The sequence below is a fragment of the Parasteatoda tepidariorum genome, chromosome 6 (genome assembly GCF_982258835.1).
Source record: "Parasteatoda tepidariorum strain Cologne lab strain chromosome 6, Ptep-v5.0, whole genome shotgun sequence".
Lineage (NCBI taxonomy): Eukaryota > Metazoa > Arthropoda > Arachnida > Araneae > Theridiidae > Parasteatoda > Parasteatoda tepidariorum.
In genome coordinates this window covers 3,872,409-3,899,711 of record NC_141760.1, presented here as the reverse complement: position 1 = coordinate 3,899,711, position 27,303 = coordinate 3,872,409, and the positions used below count along the sequence as shown (strand labels likewise).

The 27,303-nt window shown below is 29.4% G+C and overlaps 1 protein-coding gene across 1 annotated transcript in view; it reads right to left on the bottom strand.

Moving 5' to 3' along the window:
- Positions 1-27,303, bottom strand: part of LOC107443195 (sulfotransferase 1B1) — a gene marked incomplete at its 5' end in the record, with an annotated part of 110,496 nt that overhangs the window by 22,007 nt on the left and 61,186 nt on the right. The window contains 2 exon segments of the mRNA XM_087165326.1: positions 6,677-6,894; positions 16,507-16,795. Of these exon segments, the coding sequence (XP_087021452.1) occupies positions 6,677-6,894; positions 16,507-16,780 (492 nt within the window).

The following is a 27,303-nucleotide window of genomic DNA, read 5'->3' as shown; positions in this document are numbered from 1 at the left end:
TATAGTAATTTGTTTTCTTCTCAGCATTAAGATTAAAATAATTCTTTAGAACTTTATTCAATGAAATGATTCAGATTGAATGCATATATCAATTTAAATAACTGTAAAGAACGGAGTTCAATGCAAGTGCAGAATCTGCGTTAAAATGTTGAGGCACCAGCCTGGCTGTAAGATGATTGATTAACAATCATCCGTTCTAAGTAGAAGAAAAAAAAATTAAAGGAAAAATGTAAAAGAAAAATACTTCTACCCAAATTATACTTGAACTTCTGTTTATAATTACTAGCCACTTCCGGCAACCAGCTGGTCTGCTTTTTTAAATAAGTAAAATTTCAAGTATTTCTTGGAGATTTGAAATCGCTCAGTCAAAAATGAAGACGATATGTAAGTGAACTTATATTGTTCAAGAGAGAGTCAATTTATTTTTTGTCATTTGCGTGCTGTCGGTATCGGTGTGAATATGATATTAAAATGTCTAGTACAAAATATGGTAATATTGAAAAGAAAAAAAATATGCTAATTATCTCTATGGGGTCTTTGATGGATAATAAATCAGTTTAGCAATTTTGTGAAAATCAAACTGTGCACTTATTTGCTATTATTAACTATGCGAACTAAGGTACTTCATTTGTAAGGGTTTTTCACCATAATGAAGCGAATTTCAACTATCACAATTTTTTACTGATTAGAGAATACATAGATCTGAATCATAAAACAATACTCTTTAAATCAAAATATAAACTTTGAAAAAATAATTTGACTTTATGACTTTCGAAGCTTTCTTTAAAAAACTACAAAAACTTAAGACAGAAAAAAAACATTTTTTTTTCGTAAAAATGTCCATATTTACATAAATATTTAAGCTACGTTTGCAAAATTTCATACAATTATTGCAATTAACAATCAAAGTAATCGATGCAAGTGACAAGCTTATTTCGGGATTTTCTGTCATAGGGTATTCAAAAAACTTTTTTTCGTTCGCAATTTATTTTTGGTTTCTAAAACTTCTGAAAATTTTAAATTTTAGTGATGAAGTATGAAAAATCACATGATCTAGATACCTCTGAAGTTGCAAAATAATTCTCTATGTAATTAAAACAAATGTCTATAAATGAAAGTGCTCCTACCATTATTGTAGGGTAGTATATATAGAGGGTAATCATAATTAAAGTAAAAAAATTGTAAAATCGAGCCACTTGTCAGAATGACCAGAGTAATCAATAAGAAAGGAAATACGATATGACACAAAAGGGAGCAAAAATTACTTTAGATGGTATGTTACTCAATAGAATAAGCAACTGGCAACTTATACAAAAGTATAATACTACAATCGATGCCTTTTGGAAATTATAGAGTTTCACCATCATTCCTTTCCCCTAGTATGGCCCCCAAAGCAACTCCCCATGCAATTTAATACTTCTCGTTGCATGGTTTCATCTGAAAAGTGTTTTCCCTTCCTAAATTGTAATCTTAGCTGAATTGAAGATACGTTTGTAACGATCATCACACTCAAATACATATGTTGATGATTTTCAGAATTTAACTAGTGACTGGAAACATATCGAACATTTTATATTATTCAACATACAGGTATTATTGTTTACTTTTAATTGTTTAGTGTTCTTCCCTTGTGGCGCAGTGCACTGTCATAGTTATTACTTTCCTAATAAAACCATATGAGAAAGCACTAAGAAGATGTTTTCAGCAATTAAAAATCGATTTCATTGCTGCTTTCACATTTCATTCATTTGGATTGAAATATCATTGGTAGTGCAAACCAGATACGTTATGACTAGTGAAATGACTCCTATCTCTACATTTTTAAATATTTTCTTCTCCTTAAATATCTTTTCCTTTTGATAGTAAATACTCAAATAGTTTCAGGTGGTACTAGCAGATGTTTTTTTTATACCTTCTTTAAAATTAGGTTCAATAATCAATCTGTGCACTAGATTTATTTAGTCACAAGTTTCATAAAAAAAACTATTGAAAATTTATGGGAATATAAATTAAATCATTTTTTCAATGACATGTTTAATTTAACTAAAAAAAAAGGGGGAGGGGTTCCGCTTGATTAAAATATTTTCTCACACATGTAACATTTCTTTCTAAAACTTATCATAAATAAATTTAGAAAAAATTACTTAAAATACCCTAAAACCTAACTGTTCACATTAGTTTAAAAGTATAATTTCTGTGGATATTAAAACTTTTGTTTCAAAATGCATTTATCAAATCTAAATTTCATTTCAAGTTCAAAACGTATGATCGTTTTCCACAACAGTTTCATAACAGAAAACGCACGAAAAAGGAAAAATTCGGCACAAAAAATAAATAAATGCATAAAATAAAATATCTTAATAAATTTATTGTGAGGCTTACATTTTAATAAAGACGAATTGAGAAAAACGTAAAGCAAGTAATTAGAAGGAAAACACAGGGAAACAAAACACAAAGGAAATATAAGAATAATTGACATTAAGCATTTTATCAATTATACAGTTTACAGTAATTGAAGTATTTTTAATTTAAAATCGCATATCATTTTATTTGCATAAATAACTAAAAAAATTTTTTCTCAAAAATTTAAATAAAAAAAGATTTTTTTTTTTTCCTAAGTGGCAGGCCCTGAACTCTCGTTCTTCGCTTTGGAAGATGCCGGACGGAATCGTTGCTCATTTAAAGCTACACGGTGGGCATCTGAGTACCTAAGTCCCGGAGGCGAGCAAAATTACCCACGCCACACTATACCCTTTCATAGGGTGCGCCACATTTACGCAACAGAGGACAACACACAGAGAAAAACATCGATGCTCTGAGGGGGAACCGAAACCGCAACCATTTGCTTCGCAATCAGGCAAGCTAACCGCTCGGCCACCTGGATGGATGGTGTTTTCTACACTAGGGAACGCTGCAAGCTCGGGACTGCCTAAATTTCCGGGTTACTGTTTCAGTTGTATTTTAAAGTCATTTGGCATCATTGTGTTTTGAGATTCTTGCAAACAATGTATTTGATTACTTATTACTTATGTTTACAATGCTAACAATACTTGTGTTTACAATACTAAAAGTGTTAACACTAACATAAGATGGTGCACAGCTTGCAACACGAACAAACAGTAATAAACAAATGGAAAGAGGCCAAATCAAGACTGCCAAAAAAGCGAGTTGTTCAAAATCTAGCAACCATGTCACCTTTTTTAATAATAAATAACAAAATAACTAAAACACATTTTCACTCCAAACTCCCCAGAATTACATAATAACATTAATATCTTATGAAAGACGGCAGATTTGAGCTCAGAAATTATCTAATTTATTTCTTTTATTGAAAACAAAATTATCCGTTTGAAAACATCGCCTATTAGAATAACATGTAGTAAGCAGCTGCAAACTTTTTAACCGGAACTAGAGTAGGTCCCAAGCTCGAGATTGTTATTGTTTACATTTCTATTGAAAACACCATCCATAGAAGAGCAAGGTTTAGACAACAAAAAAAGCTTAAAGAAGAAGAGATTTAAAAGAAGAGATTTAAAAAAAAATTCATTCAAGTAAGAACATTACCATAGACCTTAATAGAATCATCAATTATGTTTGGCAGCAAGGTAAGAGAATTCATTGTAGTTGTACGATGACACATTTCAATTGAATCAATTCACAATTGAATCCATTTTTTCTTGTCAATTATGACTTAGCGAAAAGAAAACCGAGGCAATGAATTTTGTTTTTATAGATGTTTTATCGATCATCTGATCAATAAAATCCGTTTTCTACAGCACCTGTTTCAGTGAATAATGAAAAAAATAATAGCCTTACCTCTAGTTATTTTGTTGCTTAGCAACACTCTCATTCTTGATGGTCCATGTTTACCACCCCCAACGCATGTTTCATTTATGCAGAAAAAATTAAATTAATTTATTTAAGAGGATTTATTATTATCGAGTTATACAAAGTTTTTGAACGTAAACATTGCATGTAGTAGACCAACCATTACCCTATTCTGCATTCTCTTGATTTGAATCAGTGTGTCAATAATTATTCATTTAAAACACTCATTGCATTAGGTTTTTTTTTGCTTTTTTCCCTCATTTTTTTTCCGAAGTTAGATTTTGGGTATTAAAAATGTAAATACACTTTCTGAGATGACAGATGTCTGGCAATGTTTTCATTTTCGAGAACATGCGTGAACGCGCACACTTAGAAAGCACATGGAATTTAAATTTCTTTGCATTGAAATAATTAAATAATCTTATGAAACATGAGAAGAAAAGAATCTGAAGCGATAAATTTTCTTAAAACTAAATAAAGTTAAAAATTTGCCATTTTTGTCCCAACAAGTTGTATTAGAGCACTAAGTAATTTTTTGAATTCTATCACTTTACCTTCTACTACATTTGTTTTTATAATAATAGAGCAATAAATTGAAATTACTCTACAGGGTCAGGTATTTAATTTAGTAAATATCTGCAGTTGTATGATAAGGAGATGTAATATTTAGTGTAACTAAGAACATGGGGTACGTTTGTCCACCGAGATATGTCAGACTATGAAAATAATTCAGAGAAACTTCATTATAAGCATTATTATGGTTATTTTTATAAAGTTATGCAGTTAATACTCAAACTTTTGATAATAATTATTTTCACTTATTTAAATTTTTTTAGAAGTAGAAACGTCTCAAGTATTCTTTTTCAAAAATTTAAGTTGCACAAGTCTGAAATAAGGAATAAAAAAATTTCAGATAATAAAACTGCACAAATATTTAATAAAATATATACTTAAATTACTTTAAATTCATCTGGTCTACAAATATGCATTTTTATTAATTTTATTAACAAGAATTCCAAACAAGTTTTTTGCTTTCTACTTTCATTAAGTTAGAGTAAAATTTCAAACGTAACTCTAAACAAAACTAGACGAAAAACAGAATATTTTGAAAAAAACAGATAAATTTAACAGAATATTTTGCACATTCACTACTACATTTTATTTTACACAAGAAATTTGAAAGGAATTTAGATTAAAAAAAATTATCGAACACTACCTTCTTTTTAAGAAATTATGAAAAGAATAAAATTTGCTACAGATGTAATATTTTAAAATTATGTTTGCATGCTTTTACATCTAAATGCTCTGTAGTGAATTAAATTTATGTGAATGCAATGGGGATAAAAATATTTTTATTTTATTTACAACAAATGTTGATAAAATGAGGGTGCAGGAAAATGATATAATTTTTATTTTTCTTGAACCTCGTTCAGGAAATATCAGACATTTCATTGCAAAGCTATTGTTTTGATATGCCTTTTTCAATTTATCAGGAATTATTTAACTTTTATGTCCAGTTTCAATATGCAGAATCAGTTAGCAGGAGCACCAACAATTTTTTTTAAGTAAAATTCAAAAAATAATTGTGTGCAGTAAAAATTATTATCTTTCATTTTTTTTAAAGGATGACTTATTTATTATTTATTATTCCATTATTTAAAAAAATGATGGAACTGTATACGATTGCATATTTTTTACGTGGTTTCAGCGTGTCCCGTGAGGTTGTCTCATGTTCCCCCTCCTTGGAATTCACAGTTCAAGATTTTAGGAAACTAATAAAAAATTTCCAGTAAAAACACTTTAAAAAAAAACTCCTGAATAGTTAGGAATATGTATATGAATAATTTTTTAATAAGATAAAATACAAAACCAGAAAAGTTAATCCACTAACCCCGGTTTTTAAGTCATCAGCCAGGCGCTTGACCCAAAGTATCTTGTGATGCAATTAAACGCAAAAATTGTTATTGCGCAGACTTAATATGAGATTCAATCAATCATTAAAGTGGCGACTTTCATTCTTAGTTTTACGACAAAACCATTAAGTTGTGTCGCACAGGAGAATTCTCTCTCCATAAAACAAAAGTTATAAATAGCATTTAAAAGATACTTCATTTACATGAAGCCCATTCTTAGCAACATTTCTCTCTTAAATATTTCGTATGGAACACCAGGGGAAGAAAGTTTTCTTTGAGGTAATAATGAGACAAATATTTCAAGCTGCACCACCCATTTAATCAATATTTGAATCAATAACCGGATTCTATATTTAAGAATGTATTTTTTTCTGTTGTCTAATGTTCGCCTTAATTTTGAGTTTATGCAATAAAGGTGCCACAATATTGAAAAGCAAACCCAATTATAAATTTTAGCGATATGATTAACGTTAAAACAGAATAAATCATATCACATAAATACGTAAGTTTCGATAGAGTCTTCGTTTGTGTTAAGTCATATCTGATGGGTTCATTAGTCTGTATTGAAATTTTACTTCATTGAAAACGTTTAAATAAAAATTAAAATCGGGGGACACAGTATGATTTAAAATTTTCAATTACGATTAAAAGTTTGACAAGTGCAAGAAATTTTATTTCATTCTAAAACAATCAGAGAAGGAAAGGTGCCTCTACTTTCTGGAGTTCAATGAATTAATTTCTTTTTTTCTTAACTTTAAACATTTATGTCGACGGTTTAAACTGATTTCACAGTTTGGAGTGTTCGTCACTGGCTCTCTGTTATTAAATTTTCTTTCAAGAATTTGATTTAAAGAGGTGTCAATAATATAGTGTGTAAAGTAAACGCGTGTTGTCAAAAGAAAGTGAATATTATTTTGAATTCGTAAAAGTCTTACTTTACATTTTCCTTGCTTTAGGCTTTTAGGAATCAGAGATAAGGGGAGATGTGTTGCCATCAACCTCGGTGATTTCAACTTCCGCAAATGTCGAAGATGGCCAATGGGTCTCCCCACTTCCAAATGCTCCACTCTATAATTAAGAAGCTTGTTCTTCACTTTGTTTGGATTGCCGTCATTGTAGATGAGAGAGACAATTTCTTCTGTCCATGTCGTTCCTGTTTTTTTTAAAAAAAAACACATTTCTTCAAACAAATTACATATCTGTTGATTTTACCATTTATATGCAGTGTGTTTCTGAACTTTACAAACAACCTTGGAAGATTGAGAAGTGCAGAGTGACCTGAAATGTCATTGTGCATGGAACTAGTCCAAATTTTTCAATGGCCTCCATATTCTCTTTTATCTGAATTATATTAATTGACATATTTTATGTATTTTTTATTTGAAAACTTATGATTACGGGACCAGATTGGTGAATTCGGTAAATGAGTCGTCGAATCACTAAGTTATGATAAAACTGCTATTTCTGAGAATGTTTAAGCAAAATTTTTGAAAATAATTATTAGAAAACAGTTAACATAATTACAGTACCCTTTTTTTACGAACTACCAATGTAAAATAGGGATGCCGCTGAAATGAAATTATGACAATTATTTCAGAGCTAAAATAGTAAATTATATGAAAAATGAAATAAGAAATAAACAATCATTCTTTTCTCTGCTAGATCAAACCATAGAATTATTTTCAGGAGGAAAAAATTTTTTGAATTTTCCTGAAACGTATTTGAGTGATTTTCAAATTTGAGATATTTCTGAGACTGAAATCGTTTTAAAAATAAAACTAAAATTTATCGATCTTGGTGATTAATATTGATTCTTGTATATGTCTTTCAAGTTTTGATAGTCGGCATCAAGATTGAATTAAAATTTAAACATGTGGGGTTTTTATAAGTCATTATTACAATAATATGCCAGAGACCAGCCAATTTTACACAGTTGATTTTTTTTACTACCACATATAAACCATTTGGACTTGAAACATCATGATTCTTTAACTTCTCCCTAATCATAAAGGCAATATTAAAAATTCCTCACATTATCAATTGAGTAATTTTAAAAACGATTATCGTTGGCAACAGACAAGACAGTAGCAGACCGGACACTTCTCTTGGACAACAAAAAGAACATTAAAATTTTTTTAAATATATCTTCTAGATTTATTGTGAAATGCATTTTATTAAAAGACATAAGTTTTTTGATGCCATTTTACACATTGGAAACAGGAAAAATATGAAGAAAATTTGTTTTGACTTCATTGTTTCATACAGCCTATTTTCTTTTTGTTAAACAATTTATAGAAAATGAAGTGTGTGACAAATTCCTATAATATTATGCATAATAACTCTTAATCGTATGAATTTTCTGAAATCACAAACATCTAAGCCAACAGTTTATTTATAGCCGTTAAGGCTATCAAAAATATTCTTTTGTCGGACATCGAAAATGTCTCTAATTTAAAATCCACCCATTTAATATAAATTTAGTTCCCTCAGAAAAAACTGTTTTCACTGCAGAGAAAGTATCCTTGTTGGAAAACTACTTTTACAGAGAAAATTTTTCACCTCGACACAACCTTTCCTTCTTTTCCACCTCTTTTTTGTTTAGAAAGTTTTTAATTGAAAGTTCTTTCTTTTTTTTAAACTTTTAATTAAACTTCGAAGAGGAATTTAATTATTTAATGCATAAAAAAAAGTTCTGTAAAAGTAGGGTATATTTTGAGATTTTTAACACGACACTGTAGAAATGCATGGAAAATCGGCTTCACGGCAAATAAAGTATCGTTGTTGAAAGACTAGTGTTACAGACCACGGAACTCTTCTATTCTGAAGTTCTACAGAATTTTCTTCTCTCGCTTTTTTTTCAAGAAATGTGTTATTGAAAATGTTTGCCCAGACTCTTATTGTTATTTAAAAACTAATTTAGTTATTTAATGTGTTAAAAAGAAGTTTTGCTTAAGTAGGATAGATTCTGAGATTTTGATATGCCAAATTCGTCTCCCCAAAAAAGATCGACTAAACTAGAAAGATAGTATCTTTATGGAAAGAATACTTTTACGCAGACAACTTTAGATCCCTCTAACCCGATGCTCTCCAATAAAAAAAATCTTTTTATATGAACATTTAAAAATTAATGAATATTGTAAATAAGCCTTAATTGCTTAGTTATATTGATTTTGCGTTATTAAACTCATTAATATTGAACTCGTTCGGTAACAAACGAATTTTCGGATGCAATATATCATTTTCAAAAAAGAAAAAAAACACACATTTTTAATTACTGAAATAAAATGCCAAATAACATTTTTAAACATTCAAATTAATTTCATACAAATTTCTAATTATATTTTTTATTATATTTGCTATTGTCATTATATTTGCTGTATTCTAGAAAAATAAAGTTTTGTCTAGGTTTGGATGTCTTATTTATTTTCTGCTCTGTTACTAGCATAATTATAATAAATTTATTGCTGTAATTTCCATTTGATTTTTTTTATGAAATTCTCAAATTACGCTACTCAGTTTAATATAAATATTTCTTTTTCTTCAATTGAACCTGACAAGTATTTCCTCCTCAGTTACTCTTCCACTCTATTATCGTGTAAATTTAGAGTGATTTTATTTATTGACTTTTAATTTAGCATTTCCTTACATATTAAGTGAAATTGCAGGAACATTTAAAACTATTGAAAGCCTTTGTTTACATTTTTCCACTTTGTTACCAACCATTTAATTTCTCTTTTTCTTTCTATACAATTTGACCAAAAGCAATTTTTTATGATTTACAGTGTAAATTTGGCTTGAGTGTAAGTTGTAACTGCTTCAGGTAATATATTTTATTTAAACACTTTTGAACATTGGTTGCAGATGAGAACGTAAGTTTAATTTTTTTTTCTTTATTTTAAATTCCAAATCAAACCGTGCACTTCTGTTACAAGTCTCATGGACAAGAAATATTCCAATTGTCCTGAAATTTTTAAAAGTAGTAACTCAAATATTTAATTTTGCAAGAATTTTTTTCAAATTCCTCTCTATTTTTGAAAACGTTCCAGATATGAGCAACAGAGGTGAGCTGCCCACCACAGATATTTCCTAAGGCGCCTGGAAATTGCGACCATATTACTGATTTTTTAAATTGATTTTTTTCCTTCTTAATTTAAGCAAATCTATTAATAAAAGAACGGTAAGAAATTACTTTACAGCGAAATAGATTTCTTTTTTTAAATTTTATTTTATATTAAAATTTTTAGAATGTGCCAAAAGTGATTCAAATCATCTGCCTTTTTCAGTTGATAAATTTTGAAAAATAACATTTATTTTTTCTTAATCAAAATTGCTTTGCTCGAATTCCCTACTTTTGGATAGTAAAAAACAGAAAGTCTAGTTATAACGCGCATCAATTCTGTCAACCAAGCAATTTTAGAGAATTTGGTTGAGTTCTATTTATTTCTATTATTATTTTATTAGTTCTATTTATTACTACCTAATAAGCTTATTATAAGAATTGCAGTTTCTGTGATATTACAATTTTATTTCCAGTGCTGTCGATTAATTTCTTAACTATATTCTAGTTACAAAAATGTCCAATGTTTTACTCGATGAAGAGATTATTTGATTAATAATCTGGAAAGTTGATTCCCAATAATGATAAACAATTTTGAGTTGATTCCGTAAAATTGTTTGAACGCAGTTGTCCACTAAATGTATTAAAATAAAATTATAACTTATTACTTATCCAGAATAATTACAAAAAATACAATTAAATTCTTGCGTTTAGCTTTTATTTGTTCTTAAGAAACTAAATAAAAAATAATAGCCAACTAAAAATAATAACTGTCCCGAAATTAAAAATGACTAACGTCCCGCAGTGGACTGATCGTTAAGACACGGTTCCCATCAGATTGCCGAAGTCAAGCATCACTGGCTGTGGTCAGTGTGTGGGTGACCACTTGGATCAGTCTGCGTAAGGACCGAGGGTGTGCGGTATTGGTCCTCGTTAAACTGTGCTACCGTAAAGTGCTCGACTTCGCATGCAGGTCGTCGGGCTACCGAAGCGGGGGTGCCATCCCCTCTGCAGAGGATCGAAATTGTGATGGCATGTCTCCGGATCATCCTCAGGGATGTTTCCCAGACCGTCGCCAATAGCCCATTGTGCAGCTCTAGTGCGACGTAAATGAACAACAACAACAACAAAAATGATTAACTCTTTCGGTGATCAGCCCCAGACCTCACAAACTAGTCGTTTTGCTGCTCCTCACCACATGGTGTATGACTTTTTTTTTTTTTTTCATTATACAACATTTCATTGATAAACAACTCTACTCAACTCCTAATACTGAGAGAACCCCCAGAAAAATAAGAAAAGATTGATGAGTTAAACCTCTTTTCCGAAGATAATAAAAAGTAAAGAAGAATGAGAATCACAGAATATCTGACAGCTCCCAAAATTTGACTTAAACAAATAAAAAAATATCATTTATTTATTTTTCGTCGAGTAAATTAATCTTAACACATTTAAAATAAAAAAGTGCAAAATTGTTTAAGGTGCAAAATCGAACTACAAACAAAAGTTGCTTTTTTAAGAACAATTAAATTTAAATTTAACAACAAATTAAATACCGATGCTTATAAAATATTTTGATATTTCGCCACTACGATCTATTTAATCCATCACAAATCTATCGAGAACTGTCATGTTTTTAGCATTCAGACAGTCTTATGTATCGATTCTATTTTTCATACTACCTATTTAACTTAAGAAAAAGTTTGTAACAAATGTTAAAAATAAATGCATTGATTTGACTAAAAACAGGAAAAGTTCAATTCTAGTTGCATGCAAGTTTCTAATTACGGAACAGCAGTTTTTTTTAAATATTTGGTATATTTGCATATTTGTAAAGGGCAACAATAGATCAAAGAACAGAAACATATGTAAAGAGATTTCACTCTAACGTCTGTTGGTATCTAATAAATAGTTCATGTGAAAAAGGTATTATTATTAAAGTATGAGAAAAATTAAATAATATTTTTCAAAGTGCTTGAAAATGTCTGTTATGATATTAGATACTTATTAATTGATTCAAAAACATGTCTCTAACTATCTCTAACTGGAAAAACTCTAACTGTTTTGTTAAACTATATTTTAATCTGGTATAGTTCATAATAGTATACTATATCATACTTAAAATCAATCGTAGACTTATCTATCGATGTGCTTATACTTATAATCATATTATAGCGTATAGAAGTCACTTTTCATTTGTAAACATTTTGATATATTTATATAATTTGTTTTTTATTTGTAGCATGAAATTCTTTTTCTCGTCATTGCAAACAAAGTGTTTAAAAATTCAAATCTTACAGGCAAAGACCTATTCACATAATTTCTTTAATATTGGTTTTATTAAGACTTACTGACAATTTTAATACAACTCTCTCTCTCCTTACATAAACAATAATTAAATTGCTCTCTTTCTCTTCAATTTTAGTATACTTTGTATATATATATATATATATATATATATATATATATATATATATATATATATATATATATATATATATATATATATTGTACGTGTTTTCCATCAGGCAAGAATTAAAAAACACTAAAAAATGCATGAAGCGGGATAACGTAAAATCAGAGTAGAAAAAAAGCATATTTTAAAAAAATTGAAACGAGGGGAACTACTAGAAAAATGTGTAATATTTACATGCTTTTTGTTTTGTTTTTTAGATACAATATACCTCTCAATACTTACTATTGTTTGCATACTTGCTTTATGGTTTACATTCGCAAATGTTTCCGAGCTTATATGCTTTTAAGCTCCTTTTGCTCTTCGATTCTATCACTATCATCGGGATTCGGCAATTAATCAGATATTGAAAGAATTGAAAAGTAATGGGATGTGTTGTGGCAGTCATCCACTTCGGAAGATCTTCAGACATGCAATCTTAATCCAAAGGACCAATGTTCTGGTTGGATACCGCGAAGCAATCAACCCAAGGAAGGTTTATTTTATTTTAGCCCTTTATTTTAGTCGACACTGCCCAACGCTGTAGAAACCAAATTCAGAGCTTCCAAGACAATTATTCTTGCTTTCGAAGCATCTTGCGGGTCAACGGAATCGAAAGAGAAAAAAATAAGAAGAGCGTCACTTTCAGCACGACATTGAATTTTTTAATACATGTTCTTACACGAACTGATTCACTTCTTACATGCTATCAGATGAGCACCTATCTTCATAAAATGGTTACACAGCTGTTTTTGTGTATCAATTATTCCTGTGCCCTCTTCGTCTGGGCAATTCCAATTGAAATTCGTTTACTTTCACGCATTTCACCCAATGAAACAAACAAAAATTTATATTAAAAATAGGAATCGAAGAAAAATATGAAAATTGGTACAAAGAGCACTTTTAACGTAGAGACAAATATGCTCTTAAAATAGGAAACGACATCAACGTAAATATTCGCTCAACACAAAAAGCTCATTAAAATAACTGTTTTGCAGTTGATTATATAATTATATATTTAGTGGCCACAAAATTTCAAATTTAGTAATCTCTGCGTCAGTGCATTAAAAGTGTTTAAATCACTTGACACATTTTTAGTGACTAAAAGTCAATGGAAGAACTCACATTCAACCGTTACGAATTTAGGAAATCATATTCAGTATTTTATTCGATCAAATCCAATATTCATCCATAAATAACTTCATACATCGTCGTCAACTTTTATGAAGGTGTTTGCTTAAGAGAGCTGGGGTCACGCTGTCAATATTTCAATTAATATTCCTGCTGCAGCTTAAACTTCGACAGTCTCCTTCGGTAGAATGTTTTTAGCAAATGACCAACAGTTTCTTGCTCTCTTTTTCCCTTTTTGGAATATTTAGTTTTAATACTATAATGATAATTAATGTTAGAAAGATAATGCTATAATTATATATCTTATTGATGTCTGGATTAGTGTCTTATGCCATTATTGTCTTATTTAGGGTCCATTTAATGCTTCAATTCATTTTTCGAAATTAAGAAGTTTTACGTAATTTGAACATAAATGCTTACAACATTTTGAAATGCCATAATTTTCTCCTATTTAGTGCAAAAAACACTAATAATCTATGTACTTAAAAATAAAAGTCTAATTAATAAATTGTAGAAAAAAAGTTTTCCATAACAGTAGTAGGGCGTTTCTGCTTTTTAAAACTTGGCAGAACGTTGAGGAGAAGTTTTTTTTTTATTACAAACGACTGACAACGACTGAATTATTACTACGGGAGTTTTTCCTTCTTATATATATATTTTTTTTTGGGGGGGGGGAAGGTGCGAAGAGGTATTTGTGTGCGTCGGAATGTTTATTTCATTCTGGTCGAGGATCTTTTAATAGAAGCGATAAAGATTCACATACTACTCCTCGAAATGCTTTACCCACTTAATGTAGGAAAACTCAAATCAAATACTTGGATACGATACACTCATATTCTTGTAGAGTGTTTCAATAATTTGCAATACATAAAGCAGAAAGCCACGAAATCTAATGAACTATGGGACTTATAAGGAGAAATGATATTTTTGTCATCATCATGGTCTCTTGGATTAGAGTATAATTGAATCAAAGATATATTCAAATCTCCTGCGCTATCTGTGTGTAATCATTTAAACCCCTTAAATTAATATACAGGATGCTCTTTAATCAGCATCCGTAATACATATTTTACGAATCCTTATTATGTAGTCAGTAGTCATTATATACACTTCAGGGGAAGTAAACTAATATTTAAGACAGAAAACAAACTCGATCGAAATCTGGCAAATCATTATTGACAGGTTGACTGGCTTAAACTAATGGTTAAACTATGGTTAAGACCGGACGGTTTTTTTTAAAGAACCAAGCTTGTTTTTTTTAAGAAACACATCTTTGTATTAATTCAACTTTCGATACAAAAACACTCAGTTCGATATATAACCAAATAAAAAAGTAGTAAATATTTCCATAAAATCTTTTAATTTAAGGTTTAACTCTGTAAATGTGAGTTTGTATTACTTCAAATATATAAGTATGATATGCAAATGTAATTTTTATATATATATATATATATATATATATATTGACGTCTATGTTTAAAAGTTAGAATACTTTCACGCAAGATCCAGAAATAAGTTAGAAAGAAAATGATAAATTAAATCATTGTTTGAAATGTGTTTATTTTAATATTGCAGACGGCAACATAAGGGGGGGGGGAAATGTTGCAGAACTCCCTTCAAATATTAAATTCAAATAACACTCTGCTAATGGGCCCAAAAACGGATTTCCAGTCGAGATGCTCTCCTTTTGTCAAGTGCTTTAAGAAGCATTTTAAAAAATTAAATCGCTTGATAATTGAAAATGACCAGCAAAAATTTTCTACTCAATGACCATACAATAGAATTGTGTCCGTAAATACTCTCTTTTAAAATGTATGGTCACTGACAATAACTTAATGTTATGCTCCAAAAAATAAGCATGGGTTATACATTAACGAACTAATTGTTGAACTAATTGTTGGGCATACGTAAGCCTATGAACTGAGTTAGGATATATTAACTGTATACATTAAAGATCAATTTCAATAAAGTTCATTACAATTACAAGCAGTGGGTATTTTTTCTCAAAGATTGTTAATGTTGATCACTACAATGACAGATTTTTTGATTGCGCATATAAATTATGATCTTATTAAAGGTATTATTTTACATAACTAAATTTCACAAAATAGAAAAATAAAAATTTCTCAATGACTTCTAAACATGAAGTGTTCAATTTGAAATGAAAATCTACGTACAGTATTGTAAGATGACTGCAATGAAAATAATTTGAATTGAATACAAACTCTTGACATCATTACAGAAGCTGGAAATGCGTTTTAATGTTGACTTCCTGTGCCGGAAACAGGCCTCATTTAGGAAAAAGGTTATTCACAGTAATTATGCATCATTTGAGCAAACAATGGTCATTCCTCGAAAAAGAAATACAAACTTTGAATAGACCTTCCTCCTTCTAAACAGAAATGCTTGCTCGCTCCATACTTAATAATTTTTTATCTAGCGATTTTCACGTTCAAAGACTCAATCTTAATGGTATAAAAAGGTGATCCACAATATGCTAATTAATGATTGCAGGCGATAGTTTAAGTTACGAAATCTGGCACAAAAACGTGCTTTATCTAAATAAACCTAACTTTTTCTTTTGGTGGATTCGGACTCTTGAATCTCAAAATATGGGGGTTAACCGTAATCTGAGAAATAAGGTCCAAATTGTTAAGTCAAGAGAGCGGTAAAAAGTTTAGATTCCTTAATGCAAATTTTACTTAATAACTATTTATTATTATTTTTATTATTTATTAATAGTGTCAAACACTGGTATTTTCATTTAGAGAAAGAGATGGAGTAAATTTGTATCTGATTTCTTAATTTAAAATATCGTTTGCACTCATTAATCTTCAAATTTGAGGTAATCCCTTTAAACCATCAAAATTGAATTCCTAAATGTGAAGATCCGATCACTGTATTAGAAGTTATTCAAAGTGTTCCGTTATTTATTATTATTATTTGCGCACTGTACCCTCCAAACAGCTTATATGAGAACGAAATGGAGAGTGTTATTTGAAATACTTTGTAAGCAATAAATTTTTTTTCCGCAAAAATTTACACGTTTAGGTTAGTAACATTTGGAACATCAAAAAAGAACTGAAATTTTTAGTTTCAAAAAATATGTTGTAAGACAGTTTTACCTGATTTAGGATATGTGATGATAAAAACGTCATCCTCTCGGACTTGGAATTCGTCGAGACCTTGTAGAATATTAGGGTGAACCAGATATCCCTGAAGCAGAACCCCTTTGAACCACTGAGCCCTGGGGATAGAGTGAATGTAGGCCATCATCATTGGATCCTGAGAAGAATCCTCCACCACTATTTCTTTGCCACCCGACTCTCTCTTTTTCTTGCGCCAACCAGTGATGAAAGAGCCGAGGGGAGTGTTGTACAGGAACTTTAGAGAAAGCATGGCACAGAATCTCACCTATTATTAAGGAAAAAAGAGTTAGTCAATCCGAGAAATGCAAAAGAATGTGACTTCGGCAAAAAATTTTGATTTGCATTTATTTCCTTCAGAAAAATAACAGAACTCATTTCCTCAAGTAAGTGTGAATAAACTGTTTCCGAAAGTGTGAGGCCAATCGTATTTCAAATAAATCGTACCAGTTTCAAGAACTACAAATATAGACAAGATGTCTCTTTTGTTTTTGTCTCTTTTGTTTTTGGTCGAGTGTCTGATAAAACTCTGAGATGTTTTGAACAATCGACTCCTCTTTCATCCAGCAATCAAACTGGTTTTATTTTTTAACGTATTTTCTTTCTCACTAGGGATTTATTCGGTTATGATAGCGTTTTATTTTTCTTCTATAATGTTAACTTTACATCTGTAATGTGAAATTTCTTTAAAGGATTTCAAAAGTATTAATTTATTAATAGGTTCCAATTATCTTAAAAGTGCTTTTATAGTTAAGTATAAGAGTCATTCATTTAATGTTTTTTCCTCTATTTTATACATATGGATGACCCAAATGAAAGTGGCATTGTTGTAATAACTCCACTTTTTGAAAATAAAAATGACTTTCCCTTGCTCCTACAGAAAGTGCAGAGTGCTGGTATATCGTCAGATGCTTGCATAGAAACCCGTTAAAAGCCTCATGTGTGGCTCCAAACGGCGTCAACGCTCGGTCGTTCAATTTTTAACAGTGGAAAAAGTTAGTTCTAGTGATATCTGCCATTGAATGCAAAATGTGTGTGGCCATCGCTAAAAAATAATCGCTGAATCACCACTCGAGAAGCAATGGAGAAATTACCTATGAGCAAAAGGAAGTGTTCGCACAATACTGCATGAAAGGTTGCAATTTCCAAAAATTTACCAGCAATGGGTGCCGAAACCTTTGATAGAAAATTTAAAGTTTGCCTGTTTCCATGCAACATCTTATGCAGTACCACGAAATGGGGAGCCAGTTCCTTTCAAGGATCACACGCCTATCACTTTGATCCAAAAACATGGAATGACGACACTCTTCCTCCTCCTCAACTGAAGCTGGTAAAGTTGCGCTTCTTCGAAGTCGATGATTCAGGCATGACTGTCACTGCTACCACGCACTGTGCCACATTGCATGAAGATCGACGTGGCATGCAATCCGCTTGGGGATTTCCCAGAATTCCACTGAAAGGTTCTCGAACCAGTTCAGACGTCTAGCCGTGTGACTACCACATATTCGATTCACTCAAGACAGCTCTGAAGATGCCGTTGAGAATCGGTTCCGCAACCATTTTCTTCACTCGTTTCAACCTACGAGATATATCCCATCTGTTTCTTTCCTTTGTATACTAAATTATACCATTTATAAAATAGACTGTAGTTTCTCGTTCATTTGGGTGATCCTTATACATTAAGGCATTGACGAATTCTGATGCAAGTGGCATCAAATGCTGGAACATTATTCAAAAGATGAAACACTTGTTATGACATGGTGTTTACCTAAATTTTTAAACACATTACAGAAAACTTTTTACATAATAGTTAAGCATTCTTGATTTAAATGAAACATTCCCGATATTTATTAATAGAGTAGTAAGCGTATTAAATTATGAATAAATGTGAATCCATACGAAACAGCAAAGGTTTTATTGCAACTTTCAAATACATTTTATTCAAAGAAGAAGAGAAGGAATTACTGAGACTAGTTGGGGAAAAAAAGTTTCATCGTCTGTTATCTTATTTATGGAAAACTTGGTGTCCATATTAGAGGAGAAATTTTAAGTAGAGAGAGTTAGTTCAAACATTGAAAACTTGCTCAAAGATAAATTGGTAGAGGGTTACTTTTTCGGTGAAAAATTTCTAGCTGGCTGCTACAGCGTACAAGAAAATTTTTAAGAATACCTGAAGATTTTCTCTCTCTTTTGTTATTTCAAATGTTTTCCCAGTTTTACTATCGATTATGAAAGATAGATTTTCCAATCAAAATGTATAATAGTATGCGCACTACTCTTAATTTTTTAATCATAAAAATTAAGAATTCGTTTTATATCAGCTCAATATGATTTTACCTAACAATGGTTTAAAAATAAAAATTGTATCAAATATTAAAATAGTAAAAATTGTATGAATATTTCATTTTCAAAAATTAAAATAACTGAGACAAAAAAATTGAAAATTTAAAGAAACGCAATCATGTAAATATAGTTTCAGTCAGTTATTATTTTTCCTTAATAATACGTTTAAATTTACTAAATAAATATCTATATTCAAACTATTTTTCCTGAATAATAAAATAATTTTCTGAATAATAAAAAAAAATTCTGCTCATTATTTTATATATTGATGAAATTTATTAAAAGACAATTTAATTTCTTAATCCATCAAACTACACATTTCATATATGAGCCCATTAAAGTTTGCAATTAAATTTGCCTTGAAATTATTGAAAGAAATCTTTTATTTTAAAGCATTAAAATAAATTCTAAAGAGATTTGTTTATGTATAATTATACAGTTAAGTAAACTTAGTTTTAGTTAAATAATATTTGTTTTAAGTAACAACTATACAATAATAAATATAAAATTTCTTAAATTAAAATGTATATCCAAACAATTGTTCCTAAATAATAAAATAATTTTCAAAATAATAAAAAATATTTTTCTGCTTATAAATTTTATGCATCATCGAAATTTTTTAAAAATTAATTAAATTTGTTGATGCAAAACACTATACATCATATATATCTACAAACTAAAATTTCTAGTTCAATTCATTTTTGAAATTATTAAAAAAATATTTAATTTTAAGGCCTTAAAATAAATTTAAAAATAGATTGTAAAGCGTTGATTTCCTTTCTATTTAATAAATGCAGTAATAAAAGGCTGTTATTTTTATAGTAAGGAAAAAAATCAAGAATCCATCAATTGAAATTGAGACCTTTTTCCACAATTTACTTCGTAATGGAAAGAAGGGGGGAGTTCATATAACATTCACACACAAGAAGAAAAAAAAGGAAATAAAAGGAACATTTATGCGGCGCACTAAAATATCGATCAACCAGAGCCCAATTTGTTCTCAGAAAGAAAAAAAAAATTTCCACCGGAACTTGTCCTTCGATTTCCCGAATTTATCATTTATGAAAGATACCGAAATGAGGAGAGAAAAAAAGAGATCGATGGATATTTCATGACTTAGGATAGTGACGTCAGTGGTTAAGATGTTGGTCTGGCAATCATTAGGGAGTGGTCCCCTAAATGTCCGACGGTCATCCTAACATTTCCGTGCTTTAACGGAAGAAGAAAAAATAATAGTTATGAAAAAGAATGTAAAGGCTCGCATCATCACAAATCAGTGAGAAGAATAAATCAAGAGGTTTCGTAAATCAGACGGTGAATAAAGAAATTTCTACAAATCTCGCAATATTTGAAAAACAGATTTGAATGTTAAATGATTGTTTATTGCAAAGTAACAATTATAAAAGCATCAAAGTTTTATCAATAAGCTAAATAAATGTTTTCTCAAGCATTTCATGCCATAGAACCACATCGATGCCTTACCACTAAAATTAATGAAAATCTATTTAGTTCAACTAATGACTAACTCAGGGAATGAATATTACAGCTAAATCGGCCTATTTATTTAAAGTAGTAAGGGTACTGTTTTATATAAATAGGTCAATTACTTTTTATTCTACCACTTTTAATATGTTATATTCAGGAAAAAGTAGAATTGTAGTTTGTGATAGTTTTCTCATGAGAAAGCATCCACTCACTTGAAGTCCCCTTAAAAATCTAATGTCACGAAGTCAAAGTGAATCTCAAGGGAACATAAAAAAGAGCGAACGAAATAACTCTACTCATATCGAAGGAACAAGAGCTCCAAGAAATTGCCTTTCATACCTATGTAAACATTTGATCCTTCATTCGAAATCCCTCCACTGTTTTAGTTGCTTCGATTTTCGAAGAAAAAAAAGAAGCACCTGCTTTTTAAATTTATTAATCACTAGAGAAATACCCACTCTTCGTACAGGGTGAAATAAAAATCGTACGGAATAAAATGATCAATAAATTAGTATTGAACAACACTATTGAATCATGCACAAAATTAAAAGACACTACGAACACAATCAATTTAGATTATATATATAGATTTTTTGTATTTATTATTGTTTTTTTGCCCCTGCCTGTAGCTTTACGTTATTAGATTAAGCGGAACACGCTTTCAGCAGTTCCTCCCTTCAAAATAAAATTTAACTGTATTCAATATTATTTGGTGTGATGTTGCTGTTCGAAGTCAACTCATGACAGTAAACATTTGTGACAATCATGTGATTTTTTCTGGCACTATTTCCTTTAGAGGAAAAAAAATTCTTTCCACAGTACATACTACTGCACCAATTACCATAACACCAGTAGAGTTTATTACCAAAATTAATTAAGCGTCTATGACGTCAATTATATATTGCCTTTTGGAGTATAACTTCTTTTTATCTCAGTTTGTACCTATTACCAAAATTAATGAAAACTTTGGCGTCAAAAATAGTACGGCGATTTTTTATTTTTCTCCTTGGCAAATTAAACCGAATCTTCATTCATTTCCCTTCAGTTTTTGGTTTTGTTTCAAGCAGCACCTATTCCCACAATTAATTAATCATCTTTGGAGTCAATAATAGTATGGCAATTATTTTACGGCTTCTCTAAACAAATAAGTAATTTTCTTCCATTAGTTTTGTTATTTAGTACATAATTTTTTCAGTTCAATTATTACCTATTATCAAAGTTAATTAGGCATCAATAATATTTTGGAGATGCTTTACGTTTCTCCTAAACGAATTTATACCATTTCTTTATTAATTAAGCTTTTCCGTACAGAACTTAATTTTTTTAAACTTTATTACTGTTGTTTTAGGTTATTTAGATTTACAGAAACACGTTTAGAAGCATAATTGTAAACAAAATAAACAACTGCTTTTTTTTTAGAAATACTATTATGGTGGCGCCCATGGTACCACGTTCAGATTGATCATTGTGTTTATCTAGCAAAACGGATAAAAAATAATTGAATGTTAAAGAACGTGCAATAAATTTTTTTTGATCAAATAGACCTATTATCTAGCAAACATACCTGATGTTACCTTAAAAATACCTTTTTTAAATATTATCGTCCATAATTTAATTGAAAACAATGCCTAACTCTTAACCAATGAGAAAATTCCATTTTTCAAGCATCTCTTCCGAATGATCTAATTGAAATTTTTGAACGAGTCTTAGGATCCTTTCATCCAAATTTCTAGACGCTAGAATAAACGGTTATAAGAGTGACGCACACAATTATTCTAAACTTTTGTGTTTTTTCATTATAATTTCTATTTTTAATACAGAGTGTGCTTGCGATCTTTTTCATTCACTTATCAAATATCTTAGTTGAATACAATTAAGTATTCATTATTATTTTTTAAACATTTTTGTCAGTTCCAATTTCGGATAACTTTTTGCTTTTTTATTTTGCATAATGGTAAGTCTACGGTTGCGTTATTGATTTGTTATCTTTTATGATGCTGTAGACTCTAAACGCGAATTATAAAATAATTTGTTTTGTTCCATAAGATAAATTTTTAATAAATAAATAAAAAGTATTTCAATATATTAATCAATGACTTAATGAATAGAGGAGAACTAGTTTCCATATAATTCTCCATGGGTTACTACAAAAGAATAAAGAATTAAACAGGACAGGATGAGTTTGCAAAATCACGTGGTGCAGTATCCTACAGCAATCAATATTTCTTTTCACTCAATTTCACATATCTAGAATTTTTATCCCTTGATTTGGTATACAAGAAACTTGGTTTAGATTTTAGGAGATTTTCGTTCTCTTTTCTAACGTTTTAATTATAAAAATCTTTTTCAAAAAGCGATAAAAAAAATAAGGATTATTATCCATCAAACAAATAAAAAAATATCTGTCTAGTTTTTCATATTGCGTGAGTGAGTCAAAAAATTCGTGATTTCACAAGAATAAGAGACGAAATAATTTTCTTCTTAGAAAGGTTTTTTTTATCAGAGAAAAGCAGCGTCAGGCTTTTTTTAAATCTATCAAAGTTCGTGGGAAAAAGGAAATGTTTTAGTTCAATGAAATTAAAATATTTTCTTCTTTCAATAATCCTCCACTCGGCTCAAATACTATGTATTCCCAAAGATGAGAAATGAAAAAAAAATTGGATTTAGATAAAAATGAACAGTCTTCTGCACTTTACTTTAAATATATATATATATATGTATATAACTTCCATATAACTTAAGTATTTAGATGCCTATTAGTATGTATGATTCAGATTCAATATTTGCATTCTATGTATAACTGAAATTGTGACTGTATATCAGAATTCAAGTAATAATTAGGAATATGACACGTTATAGACAATACCTGATACTTGTACGCATAAACAAATACATAACTGATATACTTAAAACAATATTTAGTTCTGAAATTTATAAATTATTTGCATATTACATACTCATATACTGGTGCATCTGACGAATAGAAATTCATCAGATATTATAAATGGAGCATCATTTCAAAGTAATGGGTACATTTTTTTCTCATTCTTAGAATTTCTAGAAACACTTTTTTCCCTCAGCGAATGATTTCGCATATTCATAGTCTCCAATTAGTGAATTATACAGAGCAATTCTTTCTTTCTTTTTTTTTAAAAAAAGAAAAGAAACCTTGACACGAATGTTGCCAAAAAAAAAAAAAGAAGTGAAGATGATAGGCTGCAGAAAATGACTCCCACGTCAATCATCTTTGAATTCCATTTTCTTTGACTAAATGGGTGTGGTCATTCGTTAGTCATTGCTGCCATTTTATTAGATTTGTCGGCGGTGCAAGTCGTGAAAAATTGGAACATTTCAAACACACCTCATCATTTTAAATCACTTTAATGGTATGGTTTACGATACCTTCTAGCTTGGACAAATAAATATCAGAAATTCTCCAAGATTTATTTATTTTAACTTGAAAACACTTATTAAAGCAAACAAAAAAAATTTCTACCATCCCAGGGTAATACAAATAGTTTTTACTAAAATATGATTTGTTTTTTATCTTTAACAAACACCTACAACAACTCGCACAACAAAAGTAAACAACTCTTGGATAAAGAGAGTAATATTTTTTAAAAAATGTCTTAAACATAGAGGGGTTAAGAAGCATTCAAAATTTAGATTACATTTTAATATTTAAACATAAATTTATTAACAGGAAAGGACAGTAAATGCAGAGTTTTGTGGATGAAAATAATCCGAGATATCTTAAAAAAGTGGGCCTTTAAATTTTATTTTTCAAAATTTATCACATTTATCTGAAGCAAATTTTGTGTAAAGATTTAATTTTAACAAATACGTATTGCTTGTAATTACTTCACTTTGTAGCGATTAAATAAATTTTGTATTCAAAAATAGGTAACTCCTCTTATTATCCTGAACTATTAGACTATAGGTAGTTACGAATGACAAAATGCAAATTTTGAACAAAATGAGTTGAATTATTTCCTGAACATAAGAACTCAAAACGATTCGCATTTCAAAGTCTTTTATTTTAGAGTCTATGTGCCATTCGAAACTCCCAGTAGCTGAAATACACTCTAAATGTTTAAAAGTAAATGAAAAAAAATATTTTCTCAGAGAAATCTTAATATATTGAACAAGTGAAATTTTGCATGAAAATACGTAAAAAAGACGATTAAAAAAAAGAAGATATCAATCTCAAATGAATAAGCATCACCCCGACATAGTCTACATAGTCTCTGACATCTATGCTTTATAATCTTAAATACTCTCTTATTCTGACGACGAACTGTCACGAAGTTAACAAACACCTTGGTGTAATAAACTTAAGTTAGAACATTATATTCAGCTGCTCGCCCCCTCATTCCAGAAATTTCTCGAGAACTGATTAAAAGGGAGTATTTATGTTCCTTTTTAATTGGAAAAAAGAAAAATAGCACAAAAATTTGATAGCGCATATTCTGTATAAATTCTGTAATTTGATTCTTATATTTAGCATGCGAGTTTTAAAAAATTTGTAATTGCTGACAATATGTATAGGACGGGATTCAAAACAAAATGTGAAAATGCAATGATTCAAAGTGAATAAGGATAAAAACCTAAACGACGATTACAGAGGGACTCGATTGCTTCTTTACTCTGGATTCAATATTTGAAGCACATTTCGATAGAGAGCGGGGTGGAGAGAAGGGCGCATAGGATTATAAATTTTAGAATTTCAGCATCTTAGTTCTTAAAAGAAAAATGGACAACATATATTTTTTATATTAAATAAAATATCCAACTCAACTTTTTTTAACTATGTAGAATTTGGAAAAGAAATTAGCCAAAAATAGGTTGCGCTTATGATGAGTACGATTCGGTCATTTGAAAATGAGTTTTAAGAGTGCAATTCGTGAACATAAATGCTAAAAGTAATATTCGCAGTTCAAACTGTTACTCTACAGAGTGCTTCTCCTGAAAGACTTATTGATTGTATCCGTATTGTGGGAAATATATAGATATTTCTTTCTATCAAAGCGGTCATAAAATTATAAGAGTTCATATAAATATTTTTCCCTGTTAAATATTTCCTTTCTTCCAAGATCTGAAATGGCATCTTGGTGACTTCTCATAGTTTAAAAGACACATCTATCTATTGCTCCATTTTTTAGCAGATTTCAAACATTTCTCTGCATGATTAAAGCTAACGGAACATTAATAATGATAATTTACTTATTATACTATGGAATTGTTAAATAAAAAACGAAATCTATAGTCGATATAGAGATAAAGTTATAAAGGTCTCTAAATTATTTATCTCTTACTTAAAAGTATTTTTATACTGTTCTATGTTCAATCAGAGAGATATTTAATTTAAATATTTAAGTTATCTTGAATTATTTTTTACATTAATTATAGTATTTATTCAGCAGACGCTCAATGATCCCTGTGGGCGAAACGAAAACGGACGTTATAATGTGAGGTGGCTATATTGTAATTACATAAAACTGATGCGAATATTTACTTATATTTCATAAATACTAGATTTAATTTGGCAAAAGGAACCTACACTTTAAACAGAATTATAAATCTTACTAATGCGCAGTTTATTTTTAATGTCAATAAAGTAAAAGTTTTATTTAATATAGTAAATAAAAGGTTAAAAGTACATTTAAATTTTTTCCGAATGACATCTTTTAATAATGAGCATAAACTTTAGCATGTCATTTTATGCTTTTTCTAGATTTCGAAATTTTGCTTCACGAGAACGTTGGCATGAAATTAGAATGCTTTGTTCTGCTGCATTTAAAATTACACCAAGATTTTTAACTGTTGTACACAAAGTGCTTTTAGAGATCTCGAATCATTTAGCGATTTGCGTTATTCTTCTACATCCATTTCCTTTCAAATTTTAAATTTCTACTTTAAGAATATAACATTGCACTTGTTAGGAATAGCTAAATAACATACATCCAGAGAACTGGAAAAATTCTCGCTTCCAGGGCGCTGTTGTGATGAGCTTTCTTTTATTATTCTAAATATAGAAGAAAATTCAAATTATGTTAGACTAAGAAAAATGCTGCTATTTATAAATTATAAAAGCTTTTTTCTTTTCAGTAATTTATTTTGTTTTATGGGGGTATTAAATAAATATAAAACATGAAGTTATTACTTAAACATCAAAATTTATTCCAAAGTTTTATTTGCAGTGAATATTTTTAATAGAATACTGATTAATATAACCTTTATGCATTGAGAGCTTTCAGACCTATTGAGTCAGAAGAAAACATAAGTGTGTTTAAAACATACAGAAGTCACTGAAAACCTTCTTATTGCTTTGCTGTTTTTGAAACAGTTTAAGGTAAAAGTATTTATTAATAACAGAAAGAAAGTGAAATAAAATAAAAACTAAGAGTAATAAAAATATATCGCGACTCATTAATTGTAAGACCTTTGAATCAATTTAAAAAATTTATCACGTTTTCAAAGACTTTAGCGAAGGAGGGTATTACAAAAAAATAAATTATTCAAGCAGCATAAGATGAAAAACGCCAGCTATAAAAAAAAATATTTAATTTTCTAATAAGACCAAGGTACGTTTAAACTTTAATCCTCTTTTTTGAAATGAGAAGCTTTATGAAAACTCTTATACGGGAAATATAATTCTTATTGTTATTTTAAAACTTTCCCAATAAAGAAAAGTAAAAAATTTTTAGAGATTACAAAATATTTTTATTACTAATAATAAACTGTTTCATATTGTAAGCAACATTAGCTGTTATCAAAAGAGGATCAATATAATCAGCTCAAATAACATCATAAAAAGTATACATGACGCTTAAAGTTAACAATAAAGTATTTAACCTCATAGTTAATATTATTGTAAGAAAAAAGTGGGACATTAAAATAATTTTGATTATAGAAACAATCACGAGAAATAAAAAGTGCAGTACATAA